Source organism: Oenanthe melanoleuca, chromosome 15 (genome assembly GCF_029582105.1).
Source record: "Oenanthe melanoleuca isolate GR-GAL-2019-014 chromosome 15, OMel1.0, whole genome shotgun sequence".
Classification (NCBI taxonomy): domain Eukaryota; kingdom Metazoa; phylum Chordata; class Aves; order Passeriformes; family Muscicapidae; genus Oenanthe; species Oenanthe melanoleuca.
In genome coordinates, this window is record NC_079349.1 from 1,909,363 (window position 1) to 1,920,884 (window position 11,522).

At 55.1% G+C, this 11,522-nt stretch overlaps 1 protein-coding gene across 18 annotated transcripts in view; it reads left to right on the forward strand.

Moving 5' to 3' along the window:
* NCOR2 (nuclear receptor corepressor 2) overlaps positions 1-9,142 on the forward strand; it is a 226,524-nt gene extending 217,382 nt beyond the window's left edge. For 10 of the 18 annotated variants that reach the window (XM_056504273.1, XM_056504279.1, XM_056504281.1 and 7 more), the window contains 7 exons: positions 292-438; positions 708-853; positions 2,129-2,182; positions 4,007-4,234; positions 5,761-5,940; positions 6,489-7,147; positions 7,206-9,142. In XM_056504273.1, coding sequence (XP_056360248.1) covers positions 292-438; positions 708-853; positions 2,129-2,182; positions 4,007-4,234; positions 5,761-5,940; positions 6,489-6,664 — 931 coding nt within the window. In that variant the 3' untranslated portion in view covers positions 6,665-7,147; positions 7,206-9,142. The other 8 variants (XM_056504286.1, XM_056504291.1, XM_056504292.1 and 5 more) reach the window with 6 other exon arrangements.
* Positions 9,143-11,522: the final 2,380 nt, after the last annotated feature.

Here is an 11,522-nt window from a genome sequence, read left to right on the forward strand (position 1 = left end):
CACTGAACCCATGGTTGTCACACTGAACCCATGGCTGTCCCACTGAACCCATGGCTGTCACAGTGAACCCATGGTTGTCACACTGACCCATGGCTGTCACAGTGACCCATGGCTGTCAAATTGAGCCCATGGCTGTCACAGTGACCCATGGCTGTCACAGTGGCCCCCATGGCTGTCCCACTGAACCCGTGGCTGTCACACTGAACCCATGGCTGTCGCACTGAACCCGTGGCTGTCCCACTGAACCCGTGGCTGTCACACTGAGCCCGTGGCTGTCCCCTTGTTTCACAGGTCCCCAGAGCAGGGCAAGGCAGCACCAGGGGGCCCTGAGAGCTGCATCGAGCCCGTGTCTCCACCGGACGGCGTGGGGGAAGCCGAGCACGCCAAGAGCGCCCCGTACCCCGTCCTGTTCCGAGAGGGAGAGCCCATGGACCAGAGGTACGGCCTGGGGCAGCTGGGCATGGGCACGTCCCCACACATGGCCTGGCCTGGGCTGCTTTCCTTGCTGCCCAAAGCTCTGCCATCCCAGGGGGATGTTCAATATTTGGGGTGCATTTATGGTTGGGATAGGGAGAGAGGTTGGAGATGCTGAGGGTCCCAGGAGCTCCCAGCCTGATCCTCAGCAGTTACACTGAGGGAAGAGTTTCTTTAGGTAGGATTTCATGCAGTGGATGTTGTAGAGGTTTCCATTGGTGTTTGCTCTGCAGGATGGGGTCCAAGTCCCCAGGAAACAACACTCAGCGTCCAGCTTTCTTCAGCAAGCTGACTGAAAGCAACTCTGCCATGGTGAAGTCCAAGAAGCAGGAGATCATCAAGAAGCTCAGCACGACCAACAAAAACGACACGGAGTACAGTAAGAACCTGTGGGGAGGCAAATGCAGGGATCCAGGGGAGGAAAAACCTTGAGGACACTTGAAGCAGAGGAGACTGGGGAATGGATGCTGCTGTGTTAAAGGGCTGGGAGCTCCCAGACACCTCTGTCTGCACTGTAGGGACAGACTCGATGGTCTTTGAGGGTCCCTTCCAACTCAGAATATTCTGTGATTCTGTGGAGTACAAGGTCCAAATGTTTCCTAGAGTGCTGTGTTCTGGTGCCAGCAGTCACTGTGCGTGTCTGGGGAGGCAATGGGAGACTTCCCAGTCCAGTCTCTCTGCTCTGAGGCTGTCAATCCCACCCTCACCAGATAACCTCAGTAGGAAGGAAATAATGAGCTGAGCATGGAGGACACTTAAGAGCAATTGATATTTTAATGACTGGCCAGCCAAGCTGAATCCTTCCTCCTTGAGATGCATCTCCCCCCAGCCTTACTTTAAGCCCTACATCAATATTGGTGCAGCTCTGTAAAACTAACCAGGCTGGCTCAGATTAGAAATTCAGCCCATTCATTCATTAACTGCTAATAGAGTAGATAGGATCATAATTTAATTTAGCCCAGCATTATACAGTCAATACTAATTCAATTTGAATCCATCTTACAACAGCTGCATCGGATAAGAGGGACCAAGCTGTCTGTCTCCTGGATGATGTTACCATGAGCCAACAGTATTGTTATGCCCCTTTGGGGACATGTGGCTGAACCCCCTGACCTTCCACACTTTCCCTTATCAAGAAAAAATATATAGAAATTGGATACGCCTCTTATTTGATGAGAATTTCTGTTATTCTAAGGAAAGCAATATCCAAGTCAAACAGCTCAGCTAAGAGGGAAAATATTGATTTAACATTTTTCCTCCTCCTCCTTGCCCTCTCTGCTGCCCAGATCCTGCTCCATGGATAGGGGGCATTGAGCCTTTGAAAATCCCATAGGCAGGAGAGAGGGTTTGGCTTCATGGAGCTTGTAATCCCAAGGGCAGGAGGGAGGGAGGCCAGTACTGAGCACAGACATTGCCCTGCCTTTCAGGGCTCTGCTTTTTTCCCTTTCCCACCTTCCCAGGTGAAGGTGCCCACTGTGGGTCTCCCAAAGGCACTGGGAGCTTTTCCTGGTCCCAGCCAGCACCCACAGTCCCTGTGCCTGGGAGTGCTGTGACAGGGATGGGAGTCTTGTCATGGCAGCCGTGGCAGATCCTCCCAGCCACTAACCTGCACGTGCTGCTGTCTGTACTGAAGAGCTTCTGTGTTTTTCTGCAGATGTGGGGCAGCCTGGGACAGAGATTTTCAACATGCCAGCGATTACTGGAGCAGGTAACTCCCCACAAACCTGTACCTCATTTCCCACAGGGCTTACAGCTATGGAGAGCAGGAGGCTCAGTAGATTTAAGCATCTCCTTTGTTCTGTTTTCCCTTAAAACCAAGTGTAGCAGTTGCTGCCTCAGGACACACCACAAGTCCCTGCTGTTGGGTTGGAGAAAGGGCAGTGTAATTCCTTGGAAAGCCTGGCAGGGTTTGAGGAGAGGTTGAAGGTTGAGCAAGGGTTGGCCATCTGATGCCATCAGAGGGTTAAACCATCTTAGCAAAGGGGACCTCACTCCTGGAGAGAGCACCCTGCTCTTGGTGGGACCTTGTGGTGGGAGGGCAGTGCAAAGGGGAATGTGAGGGTGGCAGTGGGGTCTGTGTCACTGTGGGCTGGGCAGGATGCAGGAGCCAGTTGCAAAAGCAAACTGGGGCAAGAGCAGCACCCTGTGCTGGGCAGAGTGGCCACGTTGAGGACTGAAAGGGAGGTGAGGGGTGCTGGGGCAGGAGGAGTTGTTTCCTGGGAGCTGGAAGAGTGCTCAGGTTCAGGGCCAGCCCAAGGGACAATGACAGTGGGAAGCTGTCACACTGTCTAGGTGGGCTCCCCAATGGAGTGAATCCCCACTGAGGAATACTAATTGCTACTTAATTGATTAAGGATTAATGCTCTCCTACAGCAGGAATACCTTCAGGTTGATAGTTTTAAGCAGAAGAGCAGGTTTCCCACAGCCAAGGGCAGGAGGTTTGGTGCTGTGGGAGGGCCAGTGGAAATGAGTTTGGGAGAAGAAGTGAGCTGGCATCAGCTGCTGGGGTAGGACCTGAGGGACCCTGGCAGACAACATTTGAGGGCCAGTTTTGGCTAGAGGGGACCAGCAAAGCTCCTGCTTGTTTTTACAGCAAGACAAACGTTCACACCAGGTTTACAGGAGCCTGGGCTCTGTCCCTTTCCAAGCAGAGGGGCAGGGATCCCAGGACAAACACCCCAGGATGGGGTCAGCTGGGGGGCCTGGCAGTTTTGTGTCTATATTTTGCCCTTTGCTTGTTCCCTGTGACTGCCACCCCGGGAATGATGGTGGCTGAGCCTCTGGTCCCTGTGCTGCTCCATAACTGCATGGCTTGAGACTCACACCACGCCACACCTCGCCTCTGCACCCTGTCCTGGGCCCCAGGGAACCCGGCCTGGGGGGAGGGGCGGGGGCAGGGGGCTTGCAGGGAGTGTGAGGAGGGACAGCAGGACGAGGAGGGACAGCAGGACACTCCCCTCTCCCAGTGTAGCTCTGGGGGCTGCCTGCATCCTGTCACCCCAGGGCCAAATCCAGGCATGTCCTTCTCATCAAATGTTTTTGTGGGGTACTCCTTACTCTTCCCTGATTTCCTTTATGGGAAGCCACCCCAGCCTCCCAATTCCTGGCACACTGACTATTGTTGTGTGTGCATATGGACCCCACATCCAAATGACTTTCCTCCTGCCCCCATGCCACGCCCTGGCTGGGTTGGGAGCACAGCCCCTGCTCCTTGTAGATGCTCAGGGACAATCCTTGTCCCCAGCCCCTGGCCCTGGGGAGCCCTCCCAGAGCCCAGATGCCAGAGTGAGTCCCGTCAGTCCCACCGCCGAGCCCCGGGGCGGGGTGGAGCGGGAGGAGGAGGACGGGTGCATCGCAGTGCTTTAAAGAAAGATGACAAAGTTTGTTGCTTTGCGAGAATGTGCTGACTGTTTGTTTCTTCCCTTCTCCCTTGTCTCCTTTCTCCCCCTTTCCCCGTCCCCCCCATCTTTCTTCTCATTTGGCTCCCCCCCATCTCCCGTCCCCTCTCTCCTCCCTCTCCCGTATCTCCCAGGGCTAATCAGTTGTAGGAGCCAGTCGGTCCAAGAGAATTCCAGTACCAACATGGGGTTGGAGGCAATAATTAGGAAAGCCCTAATGGGTAAATATGACGAGCAGTGGGAAGAGCGCTCACCTCTCAGTGCCAATGCTTTTAACTCTCTGAATGCCAGTGCAAGCCTGCCCGCTGCTATGCCCATAACTCCTGCTGATGGACGAAACGAGGACGTGCGCTCCTTGCCAGGTCTGCAGCCCTCTCCACCTTCACTCTCTCTGTGTTATTAATTCTCTGCCTTTTTATCTCCCCGTTTACAGGGGGATTTATTCCTCCCCTCCCCATTTTTGTTCATTTTGGTTTTCTTTTCTCCCCTCCCTCCCTCCCCCAGCTTTGAGCTTTGTGGATCTGCTGATTAATCCTGTTTGATGTTAATTTAATAGTCTCCAAAGGTGCTGTTGCTTTCTCTAAACCACTGACTTGCTCCTTTCCCTATTTGTTGGTTTTAATATCTCCTTTTCCTAAATTTTTTTTTACACAATGGAGAAGTTTATGGGGGTGGAAAATCCCCCCACCCAAAAAATCAAAGGCATAAACTTGAATAGCCAGCCCCAACTGTCTGTAAACCCCCAGGGGGATTGCTGCTGCCAAAATAGGGGAAGGTGCTGAGAAGGGCTGGTGTGGAGGACTCAGGGCAGGGTGGCATTTCCCTCCCCACTTCAGTCTCTGGGGGTGTCAGGGCAGAATCCAACCTGGGTTTGGATCTGGGAGAGCCTGGAGCAAGAGGGAGATTGTAAGGGAGCTAAAAGTGATGCCTGGGGGATGATAAGAGAGGAGAGCTGGGGTCAGCTGCCCCATGGGCCCTGGTGGGGCTTGCAGAGCCCCATGGCAGGGTCTGCTCAGCTTTGGGGAGACCTGAGCAGAGATGAGAGGGTGGTTGCACAAATCCCCAGTTAAGAAAGGGAGGGAGGAGGGGAGCCAGGGATGGATGGGGGAAGCATTTATCCCCCACTCACTAGGGCAGAGTCCCTCATGTGAGTGCCCTGCACAGAGCATGGCAGCACTGCCAGGCTGTCCCTCAGGAATGCAGGCACAGAGCCCCTGCTCAGGATAGATCCTGGCTGCACATGTGCACCTTCCTCCAGGTCAGCCCACACCTCTCTGGAGCAGCTAACACCAGGCACTCTAAAGCTTTTTGCAGAAAAGCTTTTCTGGCTCCTGCATGAAGCCAGCAGCTTCTTCCAGCCGTGCCTCCCCGTGCCAGGTGGAGGCTGCTGGGCAGGCAGGGTGGGATGCAGGGCACATCCATCCCCCCTGGGGAGCTCCCCCTGCTTCAGCTGGGCTCCCCTGCCCCACCGAGGCCCTTTGGCTTCAAACCTGTGAAAAACTGGCTAAATATCCATCCCCAGGGATGCAAGGAGGGGTGAAAGACCATCCTGGCCATGTAGACCATGAGGATGGGGAGTGTGCTCAGGGCTCCTGGGGGTTGCTGCCCGTGCATGTGGGGCAGATCCTGTAGGGAAACAGCCAAAGCCACACGGCCTGCCCTGCCCCTGGTGGCACCAACCCACAAAGTGGAGCAGCCCAGGAGGGACAGAACCCTCCTGCAGCCGCTGCATCCCCCCACCCCATCCCATCAGCCCGGGGTGAGCTTTGCCACTGCCACGAGCCGTTTCTGCCAAGCCCCTCAAAGGGAAGCGCTGGGAACCCGCACCCCCTCCCCAGGCCCCCGTGCAGTCACAGGAGCCGGGTGACAGCGGTGCCTCTCTTTGCAGGAGGAGGGGGGAAGCCAAAGATCGCTGCCAGACCCAACAGCCGCAAGGCCAAGTCCCCGGCGCCGGGGCTGCCCTCGGGCGAGCGGCCGCCCTCCGTGTCCTCCGTGCACTCGGAGGGAGACTGCAACCGCAGGACCCCCCTGACCAACCGCGTCTGGGAGGACAGGCCCTCCTCCGCAGGTGGGGCTGCAGGGGACGGGGCCCTGAGCCACCCTGGCGGGCGTGGGGAGGCTGCAGGGGACAGGGGGACAGGTGGACAAGGGAACAGGGGGACAGGGGAACAAGGGGACAGGGGCATGAGGACAAGGGGACAGGGGGGACATGGGGACAATGGGAAAAGGGGACAAGGGGACAAAGGGACATGGGGAGAAGGGAACAAGGGGACAGGGGGATGAGGACAAGGGGATGGGGGACAGGGGCACAAGGGGACAGGGGGACAAGGGAACAAGGGGACAGGGGGATGAGGACAAGGGGATGGGGGACAGGGGCACAAGGGGACAGGGGGACAAGGGAACAAGGGGACAGGGGGATGAGGACAAGGGGATGGGGGACAGGGGCACAAGGGGACAGGGGGACAAGGGAACAAGGGGACAGGGGGATGAGGACAAGGGGATGGGGGACAGGGGCACAAGGGGACAGGGGACAAGGGAAGAAGGAGACAAGGGAACAGGGGGACAAGGGGACGGGGCAGAGCCGCCCCCGGTGCTGACTGTGCTGCTCCCCCGCAGGCTCGACGCCGTTCCCCTACAACCCGCTGACCATGCGGCTGCCCAGCGGGGTGGTGACGGCCGCGCCCAGCGCGCCCCTGCCGCAGGGCGCCCCCGGCAGCCAGCACCACGCCTGGGACGAGGAGCCCAAACCCCTGCTCTGCTCCCAGTACGAAACCCTTTCGGACAGTGAATGAGAGGAGCCAGGGAGGGAGACGGCGACCAAACCCGGGGCACAGGGAGCCAGCGGGACACCGGGGCGAGCGCCCGCCCCCGGCCCGCCGGCTCTCACGAGCGAAGATGCAGGAGCAGAGCTATTTCATTTTTCCCTTCTCCTTATTTTTTTTTTCCCCTTCCCTCCCAACCAGCCAGGTGGGGATGATGGTTTTGTTTTTATTTTTAATTTTTGCTTTGGTTTTTTTTTTTAATTTTCTTTGAGGTTTTTTGTTTTTTTTTTTTTCCTTTCTCAACATCTGGAAATTTCTGCATCCTCTTCGGTCTGATATAGAGAAAAAAAAAAAAAGCCTTAACGAGACAAAACCCAAGGAACCCATCTTCGATCTTGGCAGCCGTGCTGGGCTGGAGAGGGACCGTGAATGGCCGTGTGTCTGTCCAGAGTGGCCATGTGTCCATCTGGAGCGGCCGTGTGTCCATCTGGAGTGGCCGTGTGTCCATCCGGAGTGGCCGTGTGTCCATCCAGCGGCCGTGTGTCCATCTGGAGTGGCCATGTGTCCGGAGCGGCCGTGTGTCCATCTGGAGGGCCGTGTGTCCATCTGGAGGGCCGTGTGTCCGGAGCGGCCATGTGTCCATCTGGAGGGCCGTGTGTCCGGAGCGGCCGTGTGTCCATCTGGAGGGCCGTGTGTCCGGAGCGGCCATGTGTCCATCTGGGGGCCGTGTGTCCATCTGGAGGGCCGTGTGTCCGGAGCGGCCGTGTGTCCATCCCGGGGCCGTGTGTCCATCCCGGGGCCGTGTGTCCATCCTGGCGCTGCTCGGACACTGCACGGAGCGAGGCGCTGCTGGACGTTCCTGCGGAGTTGGCCCCGGACCCGGCCATGGGGATGTGCCTCAGAATTGCAAAACCTTGAGCGGGTTAAAGAAAAGATTTAAAACAAAAACAGAAAAACAAACTGTTGAGGAGTGAAACGGGACAGAAGGCCCCAGGTCGGTTCCCTGGCTCATCCGAGGGCATTCCCGTGCCACCAGACGTATCAGCCCTGGACACGCTTGGAACGTGGCTGGGAGGAGCGGGCAGGGGAGGGAGTGAAGAGCTGTTTCTTAAAAAAAATCCCACAAAAATTCCTGGTCCCTTCGGTGGAAGCAATCCGGGGTCGCTCGGAGCGGGCAGGGACGTCCCCGGGCTGGCTCACGCTGCCCAGGAGGGGCTCGGTTGCTTTAAGTGCATTGTTTTCTGAATGGTGAGAAAAGGCAGTTGTAAATTGTATTGGTCTACAGGGTATATTTTTGATACCTTCGGTGAATTATGTCAATATTTTACGCAAGGAAGGACTTAAACAAAACACAGTATTACATGCTGTAAAAGAGGTTCTGTTCTTACATGCAGGCTTTGATGCATTTGTCCATTGTATGGAAGGGTTTAAAAAAAAAAGGTAACAATGATCCATCCAAGTTATCTGGGAGTCAGGAGAATGTATGTACTTAGTTTAAAAAAAAAAAAAAAAAAAACAAACAAAAATCTTGCCATGGTTGCAGGGCCCCCCGTTACACACACCTTTGCTGGTTGTAGATGTTGATTCTCCAGAGCCCTCTGAGCTGGCCAGGGCAGGGGCAGAGTGGGCAGGAGGCCAGCGTGGCAGGGAGTTCACAGGAAACTTTAAAAAAAAAAAAAAAAAAGGAAAAAAGTTAAAAAAAAGTTTTTATTGTATTTTTGTGATACACACGAATGCTCTACTTTACATTATTTTTTTCATTCCATGATGTTGGCTCATATCTGCAGTTACATGGTTAAAGAACAAAAATATTAGACTTTTTTTCATTCACTTTTGCTTTCTCGCTCTGGGGGGAAAACAAATGGCAAAAAAAAAAAAAAAAAAAAAGAAGAAAAAAAAAATAAAATGTATTAAATGCTTTGCATTCTATACGCTAGAGGAGCCCCAGCCCCGCAGCCTCCGGCAGCCCCGCGGGCTCAGGCGCCCTCACCTCCCCCAAGGAACTTTCTTTTCCCCCTGCAACGTTCCCAGGTTGATTCTGATTTCAAAGCAAGAGAATGATGATGATGTTTGTTGTTTGTTTGGGGTTTGTTTTTGTTTTCGGGTTTTTTTTTTTTTCTGTTGGGTTTTATTTTTTGTTTTGTTTTTTTACAATGTACAGGTTTTTAAATGTTCATCGATGTTTGTGTCTTTTCTGTTGTGCTTTTTTTTTTTTTTTTTTTTTTTTTTTTTTAAAGAAAAGAATCCGAGACAATGCACAAACGATGTGGAAAGTCTTTGCGTTCCCAGGTTATTGCTGCTGGTGTCTCCGTGGCTCTGAGCTGTACAAACTCACAGAGCTGATGTCTGGGCAAAACGCTATTAAAATGTTTCAGATTCTGCTGGGAAAAAAAAAAAAAATATCCAAATCTGACCCATCTTCAAAGCCGCCTCCTTAGCTGATTCGGAAAAAAAACAGCGGAAAAACCCCACCCACAACAAAGAATAAAGTTCCCACTTGGCACAGTAGCAATACTGTGTGCTGCTTGGTGTCTCCAGATGTGCAGGAAGGCGCTGGCTGCAGGGCTGGCACAGTGACCAGGGAAGGGCCACGGCTGCGGGCTGGGGTGGCACCGGGCTCTGAGCCCTGCAGCTGGGACAGCAGGAGGGGACAGACCCCAGCTGGGCAGGGCTGGCTTGCTCTGTGTGCCATGGCAGCGTTCACCAGCAGCACGGGCAGCGCCAGAGCCCTGGGATGGAGAGAGGAGCCTGTGCCACCCTTCAGTGCCAGCCCTGGAGCCGTTTGTCCTCTCACTCCACTGTTCTCCGTGTGCCAGGTGAGGGGCTGGGGCTGGCCAGGAGCCCAGAGCACAGCAGCACCTGAGGCTGTGCCAGAGTTCCAAGGTACTGGTGAGGCTGTTCCTGCCCTTGTGGGGTTTGTGGCTCAGTGCTGATGGATGGATGGATGGATGGATGGATGGATGGATGGATGGATGGATGGATGGATGGATGGATGGGCTGGTGTTTCCCTGCAGCTGCTGGGCAGGCAGTGTGGGCAGGAGGGGACACGAGGGTGCTGGGGTGACACTGAGATGCTGCAGGGCTCCAGCAGCCTCACCCCCTGCTCAGTGGGATCCAGGCATCGCTCCTGAATGGTGAATGACAGTATTGCTGATGTTCCCGGCTCTGCAGGAGCACAGAGTGCTGTGTATCCCCATCCTGCCTGTCTAGGCTGGGGGAGCAGGACACCAGCTGAGGCCAGCACAGGTGGGTTTGGCTGCAGTGGGATCCTTGCTGAGAGCTCAGCCCCACACTTGGCCACAGCACTGCTTGGTTTTGGCACTCCTGTCTCCATTGCTGTGTGTCCCCACACCCCCCATCCCCACCCAGCCCCTCCTGGAGCTGCCTGGCACAGCAGAGACAGGGATGGAGGGATCTGAAGAAAGCAGCAGCAGCTCCCTCTGTGGTGCTGTGGTGCAGGAGCAGGGGATCCTCCTGCTGTGGGTTGATTAATTAATGTCAAATCAATGAGCTGGCTTGGTGGGGATCTCTCTGGACCTGGGAGGCTGCAGAGGGATGGTCCTGCTGTACCTGCTCAGATGGACCCAGGGCAGTGTGGTTTTGGGGAAGGAGGAGCTGCTGCTCCTGCAGGTTGTGGTGTTTCCCCCTCTGGCTCTTGTTCTCCCCACCGAGGCATCCTCAGGCACCCCAAAATCTCATGGCAGGGTCTGACAGCACCACCTCGTGCTGTCAGCTGCAATTGTGCAATCCAGGAGAAACTCACATTAAACTACTCCAAAACCCCGAGTTTAAATTGAAACTTACCAACTTTGTAACTTGTACGAACACAAACAAATCTCTGGACAATTTCTCTCTTGAACTGTATTGGGAGGGGAAGATCTGTGTGTGTGTACCCAGCCTGTGCAGATCTGCTGTGGAGGGACTTGCTCCACAGCAGGGGCTGTGCAGGGAGCCCCAGGTGTAAATAATCCCACAGCTGGCTCCAGAGGGAGGGGGTTCTGCTGGAGGTGCCGGGTTTGTTGGCTGTTGCTGTGCCCACCAGTGACCACTGCCGTGCTGGTGAAATAAAAAACAAACAAACCAACCCAACCCAAAACTTATTTGGCAGCAGAAAGCAGCTCCTGCCTGTGGGGATGTGTGAGCCTGGGCAGGATGAGCTGCTCCTGGGGGGGCTGCAGGTGAGGGGTGGGGGTTAAGGGACCCCTGTGCTGGCACTGATGGGGTGTCTGAGGTAACCTGGGCTGAGGGGACCCAGGGTGGTGGCAGCAGGTGATGAGGGCACAGTGAGCACCCCTAGATCCTTGTCTCATTCACCCAGGGCTGCAGGAAATTCTGGGGGAGGCTAATGAGCAATTACCTAATTAAGAAATTAAGAAGCCCTGGAATCTGTTTGTGGGTCTGAATTGCTTCAGCCCCAAGACCTGTCCCATGAGGTGTGACTGACTTCAGCTGGGAGTCCCCAGGTCTCCCTCCCACAGTGATGCCACAGGCTGGGGAGGATTCCCACTGTGGGGAGTGATGAGTGGGGGTCACTGAGCTGCTGATTGGTGCCTGTGTGGAGTTTAGTCCATGGAATGGCTGTTACATGGTTTGAGGGCCTTCTGCTGCCTTTCCTGGGCTCAGAAATGGGTTTTGCACAAATGATGTTCTCCTGAGCACAGCAATGAGCATTTCAGCCAGGCTGTGTCCCTGCCTTCTGCCAGCCCTGCCTGACTGGTTTGTCTGCCCAAGGGATATCCAAAAGGTTTCTTTCTCTGTACTGCTGAGATTCACCCTGGATCATCTGGATTGCTGAGACACCCTCTGAAATCTCTCCAGGCCTGTACCCACACTGACCAAATCTGCCTCCTCCTGTCTCTGTGTGCTCCTCCAGCAGCCAGCTGCCATG